At 49.1% G+C, this 17,163-nt stretch overlaps 1 protein-coding gene across 7 annotated transcripts in view; it reads left to right on the top strand.

Moving 5' to 3' along the window:
• Positions 1-5,791: 5,791 nt before the first annotated feature.
• Positions 5,792-17,163, top strand: part of ANK1 (ankyrin 1) — a 55,198-nt gene continuing 43,826 nt past the window's right edge. For 5 of the 7 annotated variants that reach the window (XM_064472733.1, XM_064472734.1, XM_064472732.1 and 2 more), the window contains exon 1: positions 9,766-9,849. In XM_064472733.1, coding sequence (XP_064328803.1) covers positions 9,781-9,849 — 69 coding nt within the window. In that variant the 5' untranslated portion in view covers positions 9,766-9,780. Of the gene's footprint in view, positions 5,811-9,750; positions 9,850-17,163 lie in introns of those variants that run through there. The other 2 variants (XM_064472738.1, XM_064472735.1) reach the window with 2 other exon arrangements.

Genomic DNA, 17,163 nt, shown 5'->3' with positions numbered 1-17,163 from the left:
AAGCTGGTGTCGTTCTGCACTGCTGCTCTGCAGGCTCTTAAATTATTCAGGTAATAGTGGCATCTGTATGTGCTTGGCGAGCCTACCAGTTATTGAGATACTGGATGAGGTGAGCAACGTTTGAAAACTTGTAGCATTAAGAAATCTGTTTTGGGAGCAAGTTCTTTCAAACTGTACCCTATCCTCTGTGCCTGGTCCCTTGAACAAGGTGTCTGCCCAAGCAGGGCACTTGCTGCGGACAGGGAGTGAGCCCAGTCTAGAGCAAGCACCTTCAGGAGGATAAGAAGCAAAGGACAGTGCCCTTTGTGAAAGTCCTGGGCTTGATAGCCTGTGGGGCTCAGTTTATTCACGGGAGGAAGATGCCTGTAGTGTGCTGAAGCTGAGGTACAGCAAGCTAGATCTGAGCTCAAAGGAAAGCAGCTTTACAGAGTGCTAAAATTAGAAGTTTAGTCTGAATTATGCTAATTTGTTTTAATTGTCTAAGTATGTCAAGGTTCTTCAGAAATGTACCCTCTCTGTGCTGGTCTGGAAAGGTGCAGCATCAATGGGGGCGTGATGGAAGGATGGGTCAAGGATTGCAGAGGTTTCTGGGTTCCCTGCCCTACTTATACCTCTCTAGCAGTCCTCACCTCCAGCTCTCAAAATGCCATGAGGGCAGACTCTGACAACGCTAGCCCTGGACTGGGTAGACCAGCCTTGTTGAAATCTTGAACGAGTAGAGGGTAGCCTCCTGGGTGCAGGGAAGTTCCTGACACCTTCTCTCTAGAAGGGGACTGCTCGGTATGGCAAAACCATCTGAGAAGTCCCATTTCCTTTCACAGCTGAACTCTGTCATGTTTTGAGCCACAATGCTGCAAACAGCAGCAAAATTCAAGCTCCCTTCCTATTTGCAAACCAAATTTTGCTGACTGGGCGAAACATTAAGCCAGAGCCATACATTTCAGTGTAGGGTCTGCAAATGTAGGGGACTATGTTAACCCTATGGCTTCAAAAAGTTGCAGCCTCAGTGAAAAATCTACAGTGGAAGCAAAGCAGCAGGTATCCACTGAAGTGTCTTGGGAGGCAGAGGGAGAGAATGCAGCAGCAGGAGACCATTTAGAAAACAGACGAGGTTTCTATATTTATACAGAGATGAGGAAAGAAGAAGAGAGTGTGTGCGCGTGTGTTTGTGTGTGTGTGCCAGGTCACTGAGAAGACTTCTGTTTAAGCAAAAATGTACTGCAGCAAGACAACAAGCAGAAATGAAGGCTATGGTCCTTCACTACACTGTGGTGACAGGACTTTTCAGGGCTTGTAGGGTGCATTCACGTGCAGATGTTGGACCTTTTAAATGGGAAATGCAGAGAACAGAGTGCCGAAACCCTTTGCAGGGTGTAAACTATGTGAGATTTTTAACTAATCTAATGGTTTCTGCAAAGGAATAATAAATATTTTTACCTTTTTACAGTGTCATTTGTCCAGGAAACTAAGGCTTCCAGTTACTCTGCAGGAAATGCATGGTGTATTCAGAGTCCATTTAGTTCTGTCATGATGCCATGCCTGGAATGGGGAGCATTGTGCCTTTCCCAGGACTTGCTGATTACAGCACAAAGCAAAGAGTAAGATAAATGCTCTGGGAATGCGCTGTTTTGGTGGGTGAGACAGACAGGTGTGGGGTGAGCTAAGGACAGTTTCAGCTTTAACAGTGTACTTCCTGACTTGCACAGACCATCTCTGAACACCGGGAAGATACTGCCCCTTTATGTGGATGCCCCACGAGCGCTGTGCCAGTATCTGGCTGCGGGCCATGGGCAGCAAAGGCACTGGCCTATCAGTGCGACTGATCCATCTAGATCGTCCAGTTCTAATGCCATGACATCTGGTGCTTTCATGGACCTTGGGGCAGTACAGATGCCTGGCTTCCCGATGCACTGCATGGGATGTACTCTGAGGGTCTGCCATCTATTTTAAGTCTAGAGTCCGTGCTGTCACCTCACAGGGACTAAGCTGTCTGCTCAGCGCTCTGCTGACTGAACCAGCCTGTGGGCACACGGGGGCTCAGAGCCTTGCCTCGGGCGAGTGTTGTGGGAAATGCTGTACTAGGCTTTCCAAGCATTTGACCCTTCCATCTCCAAACATGCTGTTATTAAACTCAATGGCCTCTCAGATACTTCAGCAGCTTGCCCTCCTTCCTCTCTCCCCAGCTGCAGGCACTGCCTCTCACGCCTGAGAGGTGCGTCCTGGCATGTGCCCTGCATACATTGCTCTGCTTGGAGAAAACTCTTCTGCTGCACAGCAGATGCTGGTTCCTTCCATAGCCCAGCTTTAATTTGTCATTTGCAGGTTAACTGGTGTGAATGGCACTCAGTCCTTGGAATCTCTTGTGCAAATAGGGAGGGTCCTGGGCAATTTCATTGCTCCATTGTTCTCTATAATATTCTAAAAACAAAGTTAAGCTGGTGTTATCAGCATGTGGAAAGATTAAGAAACTAACAGCCTTTTTAACACCTCGTATTAGTTGGCTGGGAGAAGCAAAAGCTTAACACGCAGCATATAAAAACTGTGAAAATATATTGAAGCACAGGCAATTTCTTACAAGTCAGTTGTCCCTCTTTTTGCAGGTGTCACGCAAGCTGTAGGGGTGGAGCAGGGAAATGGCTGCTTTGGGCTGTACCTTGCTTCTGCTGGATAGCATCTGTCAGAGCTTTAGGCAGAGATGAAATGCCAACCAAGCTCTTTTTTCCATTCATGTGAATAGGGAGGGGAGAGAGTAAAGGGGATCTTCCTTTGGTCTGCCTGGGAATCGGCTGTACTCTGTTAATGACTGAAGTGCGAGCTTTTACTGTGTGCTGTAATCATATGCACACCTCTTCCTTTTCTAGGGTCTTACTCTGCTATTTGAATCAATAATGTTTTACTGTAAATTATTTCCATGGATTTGGTTATTGGAGTAAATAGCGTGTTCTTAAATAAGGTGCTAAACTTCAGTAATCCAGTGTCCTCGACTTGCGAATCTCTGCATGGAGTTTCTCGTGCTTTGAGGTGTTGTTTTCTTTCTTACTCTTTCTCTCCTCTCCCTCTCCCTCTCCATTTGCCTTGTGGAGGATGGAAGTACTCAAGCTGGCAGTGGGCACGGAGTGTGGGGTGGTGGTGTGCTAGGGAGCTCTCAGAAAGGGACAACTTACCTCATTGGCTGTTGATGTTGGGCTTGCTTTTACTGCAGCGGGTTATGGTTCTGCTTCCCATCTTTAATGCTGCAACAGAAGTTATATCTGCGGACCACTGTCTTTGACACGGGGGTATTTCAGCTCTAGGAGGTGCCTGCATGGGGCCTGTATTTGGCCTGCAGGCTATAATTTCCTAAGCTTTTTGATTCTTCAGCACTTTTCCTGGCAGAATCATCTCAGCCCACAGTGACAGTAGATTTGGTCCAAGCAAGAATTGCTCAGCGGAGCGTGGCAGGGCATGGCAGCTCTCTTTACACGCAGCTTGGACGTGCCGCTGCACTGATGCACAGCGATGTGCTCCTGTTAAAGAGCAACATGACGGTCAGCAGGCTGACCCCCTTTCTGGGAGTGCTGGGAAGAACGCTTCCTGTCAAGGCCCCTGTCAAATGGCTGCGGAGCTGAGATTGCAGAAAGAGGAGCTGCAGTATCACAGGACAAAAGTATAAAGTTTCTGCTTGCCCAACAGTACTGTATCAGCAAAACTCCTTCTCAAAACTTGTGAACTCACCCCCGCCTGCGGTGAGCTATGCCTCTCAGTCCTGCCGGAGGAGTTCTCCAAGGCCAGCAGCAGCTCAATAAGGCATTTACAAGACCACCTTCTCTCCATCCAAAATGTGAGGCAGCAGCATTCACTGCCTCCCGACAACGCTTCAGCCGGGATCAGCGGCACTTCCCGCTGGGGCCTCTCAACACACGACGTGATACCACCATCACATGAGGAACGTTTATTCTGCCTCTCTCGTACTGCGACAGACACCGTGGGTAAATTGGCACTACTGGGGCAGAAAAGCTGGCATCTTTAATTCACTTTGCTTCAAAGTTATGCTTTAGCGCTAAGAGAACTGTGAGGACACTTAGAGCAAGCTGGTCCAGAGGCTCTGCTCACAGCCGCAGCAGCAAAGCAACCTCCTCGTGAAGCTTGGCGATGAGGTCCATTCACTGGGAAGGGGCATTGCACGTTGGGAATTTTAGTCTGAACAGACTTTGCCTCTGCAAAGGTGGTGTGGTTTGTCCATTTTGCTGGAAATAAATGCAGTGTTTCATACAGAGGAGCAGAACGGAGGGTGCCTAGGTAGTAGCATATGAACCCACAGTTTGTTCTTGACAGAAGGAATCTATTATAACATATTAGGAGGAAAAAAAAGAGCTCAGCAGAGGAGGAAGCTTCAGAGTTTCCTTTATTGTTCTTGTGAGATTTCTGGAAAAAAACCAAACAAAGCAAGTAACGCTCTTTTTGTCCTCTTTCTGGAGCTGCAGCCACTGCAGTTAGCTCCCCACACTCAAGCTGTCTGCTGTTTACTGCCGATCTTTGCCAGCAGGTTACTGGGATAATATTAAGTTTATTTAATGACAAAAAGTGCCTGGAAAATATACATATATAATTTTTATGTTTAAATTAAAAGAAGTACATGACAAGCCAGTGATATGATTAGGAGCTGCCAGGAAACAATAGAGATTCAAGGAGTCTCTTTGGGTGCCCAACCGTAAAACAAGGACCTAATTTTGGCTATGTTTTCAAAGACCAGCCTGAACAAATACACATACAAACATGTTGTTTGGAGGATGTTGTCCCGCTGAAGAGGCAGTAAGGGTTGCAAAGAGGTAGGAAAACAGACTACAATGCTGGAGACCTTCAGCAGGCCCACGTTCCCAAACACGGTCAGCAGGTGATGCAGCAAAGGAGGTGAAATGAAACCAGTGCGCTCGCATGTCTCTGCCACAGTGGGCATCCTGGCCAAAACATGGTTCTCAACCCCTACCTGCTGGCAGTTGAAAGTGGGTCCTCTTTTCATTTGAAAAGAACTTGAGGAAGCCAGAAGAGAAAATTAATAGGTTTTTCTGTACTTCTAATTCCATTCACAGGCATGCACAGCCAGAGTATTCACTGTAAAGCAGGGATTTAGACTCCCGCTATACTCCAAGAAGTTAAAAGGAGGAAATCTAAAGTTGTTAGGTTGAACAGCACAACGGTATCCAGCATCCTCTACAGCTGCTGTCAAAGATTCTGCGATGCTTTTCCCAAAATACGTGTGTGTGTGCGCGCGCGCGTGTGTGTGGGCGTGTGTGTGTATTGGCTCCTCTGTTCAGCCAAAACCCTTCTCAGGTAATTGCGTTCTGCTTCCTTCAAGTCCCTTGTTTCTCCGGTTCCTTGAATTCTCTGTAGCATTTCTGCGGTCTGCTGAAGGCTGCCTCCTCTTACTCTGGGTATGTGAACACCAGTTTAGAGAGAGGGCAAATGAATGTAGGGGAACCTTTGCAATTGTGGAGTAGGCTGGGTCTTGAAATGAAAGTGGTGGAAATGGCAGAGTGCGAGACACAGATGTTCTCTCTGTAGAGGACTACTTCAGGTTTCTGTGTTCCATATTGTAAAGAAAATTCTGGCAGAAGTCTAGCATAAAACCCCCTCAAATGTTTCAAATCCTCCTCTGTGCCCTCACATTTCAGAGCTTGGATTGCACCGAACCACCCTAACCTGGTAGCTCCGTAAGGGCACGTGGTATGCAGGGGTCAGTGGCTAGCATTTCCTGGCGCTGACAGCACTGGTTTTTTGCAAAGCCTGGGGAATCCTAGTGCTAAATCCTACCAGAGTATTCATCTTTGAAGGTAAGCGATTGTGCGTTCCTTCTGAGCTTGGAGGTGTCCTTGCAAAGCAGGGGATCTCTGTGAGCTGCTGCGAGGGGATCAAACAGCCTGCTCTTCCTGCGGTTGGCACAGCCTGTTTGTCACTTGGAATTACTTCCTCCCCCTCCGCCAGTGGTGCAGTGGGAGATGGGGACAGCGTTGTGCCACGTTTCTTGGCTCTGCTGGCTTTTCTGAGGCCTCTAACGGCCCTTCCTGATTCTCCATTAACTGCTCTGTGGCTAGCACTCTTGCGGTGCTCAGCTCCCAGCACTTGCTGCTGGCGCTGATAACCTGGAGTAACAGCATCTTATTTTTGAGTCGTTGGGTGCGGGGGACAAGGGGGATTTTTTATTAATAACCCAAATTACCCCGTGAAACAGCAGCTTGTCTGATGTTAAATATTAAACGCCACTAAGTGGGTGAGCCGGAGCACGGAAATAACAGCATGGTGGTAATGTCTTGCTGTGGCAGGAGATGGCAGCGGTGCCTGCCAGTGTGCATTAATCCTTGCTCCTTGGAGAGTCTTCCATCTTCAGGGCAGTCAGGTGCTCCTCCACGCAGCTCCCCAGCTCCTGAATGGCATTTCGCATGCTTTAAACAGATCAGCACATCAAAGGCTGGCGGATCCTCTCTCTGGCGTTGCCATGGCAGCAGCAGCTGAGCAGATTTGGATGTTTCTGGGACGGGATTGTGTTGCTGGGTGCGTTGGGGCAGAGCAGGGCTGCTCTCCGCACACCAGCGTCCAGTGTCATCACGGACATGAGCATGCCTGGTGATGCCAGTGGCATGTGGATCTCTTGCTGTGTAAAGGGACCGTCTGCCCCAGTTTAGGGGGGCTGTGATGCAGACCTCTGCATCTGAGCTGCTCACCTCAGCTCCCTCTAGTCCGGGAGAGGAGGAGAGAGTCTTCCCATGCTGCACCGCACGTGGAAGTAGGTCAGCTGAATTATACCCTCAGAAATGTTCGTTTCTCTCCATTGGCTCTCAAGGGAGCCGAGACAGCAAGCCCTGCTTCAAGTGTTGACCCTGTAGGTGCCTAACACTGTGACAGTAAGCCTGCCCTCGGGATGTCTGCCTCAGGCGCCTCTTCTCTCCTCTGCAGCTCTGCACATGCTGGATGCAGTGGATTTCCAGAAGCGAACATAAAGCTGAGCTTTAAACGCTGTGAAAATATGACATTGGTGTAGCTGGGCAGCACACTACAGCAGCATGGTCAAGGGGTCTGCTTCTGGCCCTCACTGTTACTCTGTCAAGCTGTGTTTCCTTGGCAAAATGTCCCATCCTCCTTATTGTGTGCTGTGAAATTGCCCCTGGGAACTCACTGCTGTTTGCGAGCATTCCTCTTTTGGGTGATCCTGGCATCTCCAGCCAATGTCTGCTGAGGGGGCAGGCACATGTGTGACTTGCTCTGACATGCACACAGCACACGTCCTTTGAGGGCGAGGTGGTGGGTGCTCACGAACAGCTGGGTGGTTTGACGAAGGAAAGCAGGCAATTTCGAGCACCCGGCCTGCTCCTTGTTCTTCCACAGCATCGACATCCCACTGCCAGCCTTGTGGCCTCAGCACTGTTGGCACTGCAGACTAAAGGAGATGATGATGAGGTGGTAGTAATATGCTGTACGATGGTTTGTGGTGAGTATTGCAAACTGTCAAATTTCGGTGCAATCACCTGAATTACTTACAGTGTCTTCTGCAGCAAAAGGTGCTTTTTGTTTTCATTGCCTCCATGCACACAGTATTAACTTCTCCGCTTCCCCAAGGTTAGGCTCGAGTCCCCAGTGAGGCTGGGGACCCAGGGCTTCTACAGGCAGGGGCATGCCAAAAGGTGTATTTATCTTCTATGTAATATCTCTGAAATTATGCTCTTGCAGCGGAAGGTATCTCTGCCCATGGCAGGGGGGTTCGGACTAGCTGTTCCTTAAGGTTCCTTCCAACCCAAACCATCTATGATTCTATGATAAATGCAAAAAGGTGTGCTTCTGTTACCCATCTCTGAGAGTCAGGTAAAGTGCCTGTCTCCAGAGGGCTACCATAGCACTAGCTGTGGCCTATAAAACATGCTTGACTTAGGGCATAATTGGACTTTTTCAACAGTAATTTCCTGCAGAAGGTCTGGCTGAGGATCTGGGATATGCCTGGTCTCTGGAGCTCTCAGGAGCTCCTTCCTTATTGCAGCATGTCACAGCATTTTCCCAGGCTGTACGTACGTTGCCGCAGTTCTGACCTGTGCCTGCAGGTGCAAGACAGGGAGCTGAGGTGCACATCAGAGAAGAAGAAAGGCAGGCAAAACGATGTTGTTGACAGCAGTGGAGCAAAGACCATGAAAGTCATTATAATAAATTCAATTTTCTCTTTGTGCATTTACCCTGAAGTAACTCTGAGCTGATTTTGCTGCCAGGCTGCAGGAGACCTGTGGGAGAACAAAACCTGATTTGTTCTGTAGCATGGATTCATAGGAGCGCTTTGGGATTCGCCGCTGCTGCCTGGGTGGTGACTTGCCAGTGCCTATTCCCTAAACTCTGCCTGGTCCTGCTCTGCAATGCAGAACTGGATGCTGGACTGAGAGCAGGAACTGTCATCCACTGTTGACACGCGCAAGTTTTCCAGAGTTTAGATCACGGTAAGCTGATCCAGGAACCACCGTTCTGTGGTCCCATTTTTGCTCCCTTCCACTTCCACATGTGCTTTAGTTCCCTGGCTCTAAAATCATAGAATCACAGAATGGTTTGGGTTGGAAGGAACTCTTAAAGATCACCTAGTGCAACCCCCCCTGCCATGGGTAGGGACATCTTTCACTAGACCAGGTTGCTCAAAGCCCTGTCCAGCCTGACCTTGAATGCTTCCAGTCATGGGGCATCCACAACTCCTCTGGGCCAAATGGGGGTAGCTGAATGAGTATGTTCAGCCTGTGCTACTGTACCGGCTCAGGAGCAGATTAAAATGTGAGAGAGTGTGCGATGTCCTTCCTCGCCACACTCCACTAAGGCTTCCTTCATTTACAGGTAGTGCTGGGGTGTCTCTCAGCAAGGGGTTACAAGCTGGCACCAAGCCAGTGGGTTTCAGCACGGTCGGAAAGGGTGGGCAGAGCACAGGGGCCAGCTCCTGCCAGCCCTGAGAGCAGCCTGGTCCCCACTGCTGTGCTGACAGCAGCTCCCAACTGGGAGAGCAGTGAAGGGGAAGGAACAGATGTCTTCAGGCTACCTCCTGTGCTGCTGCTGTGTCCTTGTTCTACCCCGCATCCTCCTGGGCAGGCAAGCCCAATGCGCTTGCTGGAGCGGTTGGAAGGGCCTCCGCATGGCAGTACTGACACTCCGGGACGGTGGCTTAGCCTCTGCAGACGCGGAGCTAGGCTCACTGAATGTCTCAGCCGGAGGAAATTTCAAGCAAGCGTGACTCCGAGAGCCAAGCCTGCTGTCCTGACCTCTGCTCAGCAAGGGGACTTCAGGGCATGGTCTGGTCTGTCTGATGCACGATCTCTCTGCAATAAACTGCAAACCGTCTGAACCCTGCCTGGGTAGCAAGGGGGGATGTGGACAAAGGCATTGTGCCAAGAAATCTGAAAGCTTGTTCATATGTCTGTATGTATGTATGTATGTACACTTTTACAGGCACATTAGGCTGCAGGGCAAGTGCGAACACCCAGCAGGTTGCCTTGCGAAAGGCCACTGAGGGGCTACCTTTGCAGAGGGCTGTTTATCTCCTTGGTTAAGAAGAGTTATGTTTGTTCATGGTGCGTAAGTACGCATGTCATGGGGATTTCGCCATCTTTGTTTCATCATTGTTGTGCCTTTCTCTGGACTGGAACCCTGGCCTCTTTTGGAGGTCAGCTATGCCGCCACTGTACCATGAGGCCCGCGCCGTGTCAGGCTCACAGCACCCATCTCTTGAGACTGTTCAGAGTGCCCTTTCCTGGCAATGGTGATCCCTCGTCTTTTCCTCTGAAGTGAAGCATGGACGTTTCTTCTCTGTTTCATGTTGCTGCCTGGGCTGACTCTGCAAATGGCCCCACTGTCCTGCTGGTGAGTTCAAAAGCGTTTGCCTGATATTGCAGGAAAAAAGGTTGCTCTTCTACAAGCCCAGAGCTTGTTTTCCAGCATTTGGATGACATTTGAAGACGAGACAGTATATCGTTTGCTAAGCATGTTATAGAAAGAGTCTCCCCTATTTTCTTTGACCTTTGTGCAGAGTCCTAAGTGCCCCACACTCTGGAGCTGCTTTTTGACAGTACACGTTGCCAGATGAACAGTGGGGACTGGGTTAGGGAAACAGTGGTAAGAGAAACTGTTTATGTGGGAACTCCGTGACTTCTAAACAAGAGTTGCCTAAGTGAGGCTCATAGGGTAGGTTTGTGAAAGAGATTTCGGAAGAGCCCTCTGTGGCGTGGCAGGGTTGGTACCCCCTGGTGTGGGTACCTAAGTGCTGCAGCACAGAGGTCCAGCCTTCCCGGTATAGCGGCTTAGGTTATCCTAAGAAGTAGATAAATGAGCCATTGTGAAGCTGTTGCAAATAGATCAGGGCTGGTTCATGGATGCTACGTTGCGGCGCGCACAGCTGATGTGCCCAGTGGTGGGACAGTTTTGTCTGTACCTGCGCTGTAGTGATGGTGACTGCTAGCAGCTTTGTGCTGCTGGGAGATTGCAAGTTGCAGGTGCGTGGTGGGTACCTTTAAGAGCAGAGCTGGAGCAAGTATGATTTGTTCAGATGTCATTCTCAAGAGGAGGACTCAGCTAGTCTCTGAAGAGGAGCAGTTGCGCTGGTGTTTTGCAGGTGGCAAGGAAAGTTCACCTCCAGCAATAAACACCCTCACATCTGTATGGTAGCCGACAGAGCTTTGAGGAGCAGGATCCAGAGAGGCTTTGTTCCCAAATTTTTACTGCTGAGTCTGGGGAAAAGTGCTGATACTGCAGACACTCAGTTAAAAAGGTCCACTGGGAGAAATAAAGTAGTTGATCTTCAATTTTAGAACAATACTGAGACTCCCATTAGCTCTGCTAGGTCAGTGGAGCTCTATCCCCATTCCTATTCTGCAGAGCTGCTCGCTTTCCAAAGGAGTGTATGAGTGAGTATTTCTGGGACTCTGGGACTCTGCTTCTGTCATCCAGAGGCATCTTATGTAATTGAATTAGACCTTAGGAAAAGCTACTGTGCGATGAAATCATCCTAAACGCTGATCAGTGAGAGCAGGGCTGTGGGCATACAACAGAAATGTGCACCTCTTCTGAATCATTTGTTAATTACCCTTAAATGGAACTCATGGGTTTCAAGATTTCAAGTGGATTTTCTGCAGATCTGCCAAACTATTCTTCAGACCACTGCAGCAACCGGAGAAAGGCGCAGGCTGTTGTACTGTGAGCAGGGTGCAGTGGTGTGAGCTATAGTTCTTGTTGGAATGTCCCTATCAGCCTGTCCAGGCACGCCAATGGTGCTCAAGAAGTAAATGAATCAATGGTATCCGGAAGAGCAAATCATGATGAAAAGTTGCACGTAGTCATCAGAACATGGATGGATATGCATCCAAGAAAGCATTTGGCTCCTTTGCTTGCTCAGCAAGGTGATGACCAAAGGCTCAGGCTTCCAAGCTCTTAGATGTGTGTACAGGATTGGGCTCTGGGAAGGAGTAGGAATGTGCAGTTGCACTCCAGACCTCAGGGCATTAACTTTTCAGTTCAGAAGGTTTGGATTAAGCCTTCAGGAAGAGCAAGGACAGAAGGATTGAGAGGCTGGAAACGTGTTGCAGAGCTGCTCTCTGCGAACAATTGCATCTTTTGGGCCTGTTAATGTTGCAGCATTTGTTGTGCTGGTCAGCGTGCCTTGCTGCCATGTCACGCACAGCCACTCAGGAGTTGGATTACTGCTCTGAGTGGATTTATCGGTGGGGAGAAGCAGCTGCTTAGAGTCAGCTACTCCACCCTTGCAGAAACTGGCTTTCCCTGAGCCAAGCGCTGTGGGTAGAGAGGCTGTATGTGTGCGCTGCCCGCCGAGACGGGGCTGGCACCTACTCCTGCTGATGGCAAGGTGTGTGGTGAGCAGGCGTGTGGGGCTGAGCACGAAAATGTCTCTGGCTGCTTCCTTCATTTGCAACTTCCTGTGGTGGTTTAAACCGTGGCCTTGAGCTCAGATAGTTACATGTGAAGTGCTTCAGTTATAGTCTGGGAAACAGTAAAAACCCAGTGTTTTTCCACCTTCACCCCGCTCAAAAGGCTCATTAAGTTGGAATTCATTCTGTTCAAGTATTAATTGCCTTGGGGTAAAAACAACCACACACATGGTACGTGCTTCTACTAAATAGTAAAGCATCAAATAGCACTGGAAGGAAATAATGGGAAATGGGGACTCTGCCCCAGACTTCTATCTTGTAATGGCCAAGACAAAATCTGCAGCCTTTATTTTCTGTATCTGTAGCTGTGGAGGGCCTGACCTTGGCACTCCGTCTCTTCCAGAAGGAGAAGCAGTATTCAGCTCTGATTACTGCTCAGGGCCCAGTTTCTGCTCCTTGGAACTTCCCTGGCACCACCCGAGCCCAGCCAACGGTGGTCTCTCTTGGAAGTCTCTTCTCAAGTGGGTTTTGTTAAGGGGGCCCTTATGCACAGGGGCAGCTCTAGACACATTGCAAGCTGGCTACGGGGGCAGCGGATTGCTCATCCAGGGCAGCTCTGTGCCGCTATGGGCGTACCAACCTTATCCGTTTAGGCATCACCTCTAGAAGAGAGAAAGGAGTGACTTTGTGAGTGTGGAGTGTGCTTTTGGTGGAACCTGAAGCTCTGAGCTCCTGGGAGAAGAGTTAGTGCTTTGTTTGGGTTTTGGGTTTGGGTTTGTTGGGTTGTTTTTTTTGGGGGGGGGGGGGGGGGGGGGCAGTTCTTCGGGTTTTGGTGGGTTTTTTGCATGGGAGGCAGAAGAGCAGGGACAAGTCCTGCTCTGTGAGCTGCTGCAGTATAAATATTTCATCATAATCTCAGTTACTCTCTCTGAACAATCCCCAGGAGCAAATATTAGTGACAAATGCACTTTGCTAGCACTTTATAGTTTTCACACATATTCTTTGCAATGCCTGTGACGGACTTTGTTGTGGATGGCATAACCCAGTTGTTGTTGCTTATCCAGCTCCCAGGAGCGGGGTGTCTAAAGACCCAGATCAATTAGCGATATGCAGAGAATGGAGACTTCCCGTGATTTGTTTTCCTTTGGTGGTACCTTGACTCTGTGACCACAAAGTCATGGTAACATGCAGCACAGCACTGCCACTGTCACAGATGTTGCCTACAAATGGCTGCGCTTACGATTCCACCAAGCTCTTGCTGATCCTCCTAAATGGTTAATCCTGCCCAGCTGCACGCCAGGTCTGTCCAGAGGAAAAAGCTGAACAAGTTGCAGCTGACTGTGGTGTGAACATCGATTGGAACTAGTTTCATTTTTGGTGCAAACCTTCCTGCCTTGTTACTGATATCTCAGCCCTTCATCAAACTCCAGAGACCATCTGTGCCAAATCACAGGTGTACAGCTAGTTTTGTTTCTTGGTGTGAATATTAAAATAGAGACTTAGTCCTCTCCTCTGTGAGCTCTGTGCAGAACTCTGGGAACCTGGCAGAATCCCCTGGAGAAAGAGGTGACAGGATCGCATCCCTCACGCAGCGCTGCTGTGGTTCAGCCCCAGTCAGCAGCTAAGCACCAGGCAGCTGCTCGCTCACTCCCCAGCCCTGTGGGACGGGGAGAGAATCAGAAGGGACAAAGTAAGAAAACTCATGGGTTGAGATAAGAACAGGTTAATAATTAAAATAAAACAGTAATAACAACAACAACAACAATAAAATGCAAATAATGAAAGAGAGAGGTGAAACCTCAGGAGGAGGGAAAAATCCCAAGCCACAAGCAATGCAACCGCTCACCACCCGCTGACTGACGCCGCTGGTCCCTGAGCTGCGACCGCTGCTTCCCCCGGCCAGCTCCCCCCAGTTAATACACTGGGCGTGACGTTACATGATATGGAATATCCCTTTGGCCAGTTTGAATCTGCTCTCTTGGCTGTGCCCCCTCCCCTCCCGGCTTCTTGTGCCCCTGGCAGAGCATGAGAGGCTGCAAAAGTCCTTGACTAGTACAAGCACTACCCAGCAACAACTAAAACATCAGTATGTTATCAATATTATTCTCATACTAAGTCCAAAACACAGCACTGTACCAGCTACAGTGAAGAAAATTAACTCTATTCCAGCTAAAACCATGACAGGTTCCTGGAGGCTGAAGGTTATTCTTGCTGGTCCAAGCCCAGAAGAATATATTTTGACAAATCTGAAGAGGTTTACAGAAATGGTTCCTAAGTTCTTGTCAAGCTGCCTGAGCTAACACGACTGAGCAAGAACATCTTGGTGCAGACCATGGCATCTAGGTATGTGGCAGACCTCAGAGACCAGCTGACTGCTGGGAATAAAGGTACACTGAAAGTGTGGGGTGAGATCCGCGTTCTTGCTCTCCTGCCTGATGCTCAGCAGCAGAGCAGATTTCTTTCCAAGAGGAGCACAGTGCAACCTGCCAGGTAGGGACTATGCATTCATCTGCTCTCGCAGGAGGTCAGTCTGCGCTGCCTCCAGGCATGCACTACAGCCAAGTGCTGGCTCTCTCTCCACCTTGAGATCCCCAAACAGGCATAACATTTAGGCATCTCGGTGGCTCTGTAATCTTGCGGTTACAGCAGGACCAGTGGATCCAATAGGATCAATAGCTGGGATGGATTAACTGCAGCCTGATAAGAGTCTTCTTACATCTTTCAGATTGGTACCTTCCTGAGTGAAAGAAGAAATCTGCACCATAAGCAGTAATTAAGAAGTGATTTGCCCTTGGACCATATTGTGGGCGTAATGCCAAACTCTGAGTTCCTAGACTGGGATTTTTCAGATTCAGGTTGAGTTACGTGATGTTTTTTCACTCTCAGAACTGCCTGGTCTCTAACAGGGGGAAGAACAGTGGATGTTAATCCTGTAGGCGAGATGTCTTCTGGTCCACTGGATAGGCGAGCTTGATGCAGGGGGTGCTGAACAGTTTCTGTCTGTGGAAAAATCTTCTTTGCAGCCAGGAGAGCACAGAACTAAGTCACATCATATACAGTGGACCATGAATATCCTTTTTCTCTGGGAGCTCTGCAACTCTTCTGTGTCTTCACTCTGTGAAGCTGACTTCCTGAGTTTTTGTGCCTGAATGAGTATAAATAAGATAAATCAGTGTGATGAAATTTTCAGTTGCATTGCCTGGCTCATCCAAACGATGAGCAAAAAGAACACTTTACTTCTCATTTCATAAGGTGCCAGAGAGGCACATGCTAGGAAGCTGTCTGTCTGCTCAGTATGTGTGCGGGGAGGGGCAAAGGGCTGCGTGAACATCCCAGTTTCGGGCTCAGACTTCTTCCTGTCCAGGAACTAAATGGTGGTTACGCTGGCACAAGGCAGCTGTCTCTTGGGCTAAGAGAGCAGGCCGCTTCATCACCAAAATCATGCCTTTGGAGGCAACAGTTCAAGAGGCAATAGTTCAAGAAAGACAACCTGAAGAATGTCTATTCAATTTATATTTCTGTATTTCCTTTGGTAATCTCACAGCTCAAATAGTTCTGAACCATTAACTCAAATAGTTCTGAACCATTAAACAGTTTCTTAGATCAGGCGTATGACGGAGAATGTCTCTTATGTCTGTTAGCTGCTAAGCTTTGCAAGCCCAGTCCATGGGATTTCTTGCAAGTTTTCATTTGTCCCATGATTCTGGGTGGTGGTTTGTAGACTGATTTGGGAAGAAGTATTTGTACATTACCTGTGTCTGTGTGTCGTTCCCCCCCCCCCCCCCCCCCCCCCCCAGTAAAGGAGATAGGCAACTAGGGAGAGAACAAGGGCTGGAAAATCTGTGGATAGCAAATTTTTGTCCCCCTCCCACCACTTAACATTGCACAACTCCTCCTCTGACAGCGAGCTGCAGAGCAGGTGTCAGTGTGGGCCCTTCACATGCTTCCTCTGTTGCTCATGGCTGATGACTCCAGCACTTTGGCAGCTGAGGGATTAGCCGTCCGAGAGGTGAGGCACCAGCAGCTCCTATGGACTTCCTGTGGAGTTACGGATCGCCGTGCCAGAAAGCACAAATGCCACAGGAAAGCAAGCCTCAGCCTTGCTGTGCTCAGAGGACAGCCTGCTCTGAGCAGCAGTGTCCAGTTCACACTGCACAGCATTGTTATCTGCTTATCTATGCCAACATCTGCTGTTCTCTTAACAGGAGGAAGCAGCCCGGCAGAGGCACTGTTTTTCATCCCAACTTTCTCCTTGCGTGAATCTGAATACCTTCCATTATCCATGGCTGGGCAGCAGTAGCAGGGTTGCTGGGGATTTAAATTATTCAGTTGCTGACTCAGCTTTAAAACTGCATTCATGCTTCCGAAGATAACAGCTTGTCGACCAGAACCAGGGAGCCTAGCTGCTCCTTGGAGCTCCGGCGGCTGACAGGAGCACAGGGAGTGTTTTCATTTGTAGGCAGAAAGGGGACATGCCGGGGTACGGGGGACCCCTAGCATACCCTTGTCCTTGGTCCAGGAGGGAACAGTGAGCACTCAGAGAGGAGCAGCTCTCCTTCAGTGACTTCAGCCCTGGACCCATCCTGGCATCATTTTTCAAACTACTGAATGCCCGAAGGGCTGCAGTCTATTCCCTGAGCAAAAGCACACGCTGTTTCCTCAAAATATTGAAGCCCGCTGTTAAAGTTGTTTACTCTTCGCCAAGGTAATGTGTTTAAGGTTCTCCGCTGCACGCACTACCCTCCCCATCCCCTTAAATGAAAGGAAAAGAACAGCTGAGGACAGACTAGCAGCAGCCAGCGAAGTGTCTGGTGCTGGGAGATCGCTTCTCTAGTTACATGGAAGATAACAACACAGAGGAAGGAGCCTTGCGTTCCTTCACAGCTACATCATAGTGCAGTTCAAGAGTTTCTCCAAAGGTCAGAGGCAGAACTTTGTATCTTGAAAAAACAAAACTATTTGTAGCTGAAGGAGTAGTTTTCTTAGAGACCTCCTCTTCCTTCTAAATTTCTGACTGAGAGCTTCTCTCTGCTCCACCAACTGTCTGCAGTTGCTGCTGGGATCCAGTGGTTTATCTCAGGTGTAAACCCAGAATGCAGTGGCCCTGGGGCACCAGGGCTGCTGAGTCTCATCTCAGGAGCCATCTCAGGACCTCAGAGGGAGAAATTATTTTTACTGTGGGAATGATATAGCGTAGCATCCAGGGAACAGCACTTACGGCAATACTGCAACCCCGGCTCGCAAAAGCCCCTCAAAGCCCACGGGGGGTGCACAGTGGCCTAAGTGGGAGTTGACA

This window comes from Phalacrocorax carbo, chromosome 24 (assembly GCF_963921805.1).
Source record: "Phalacrocorax carbo chromosome 24, bPhaCar2.1, whole genome shotgun sequence".
Classification (NCBI taxonomy): Eukaryota; Metazoa; Chordata; class Aves; order Suliformes; family Phalacrocoracidae; genus Phalacrocorax; species Phalacrocorax carbo.
This window is presented reverse-complemented; position numbering and strand designations above follow the sequence as displayed.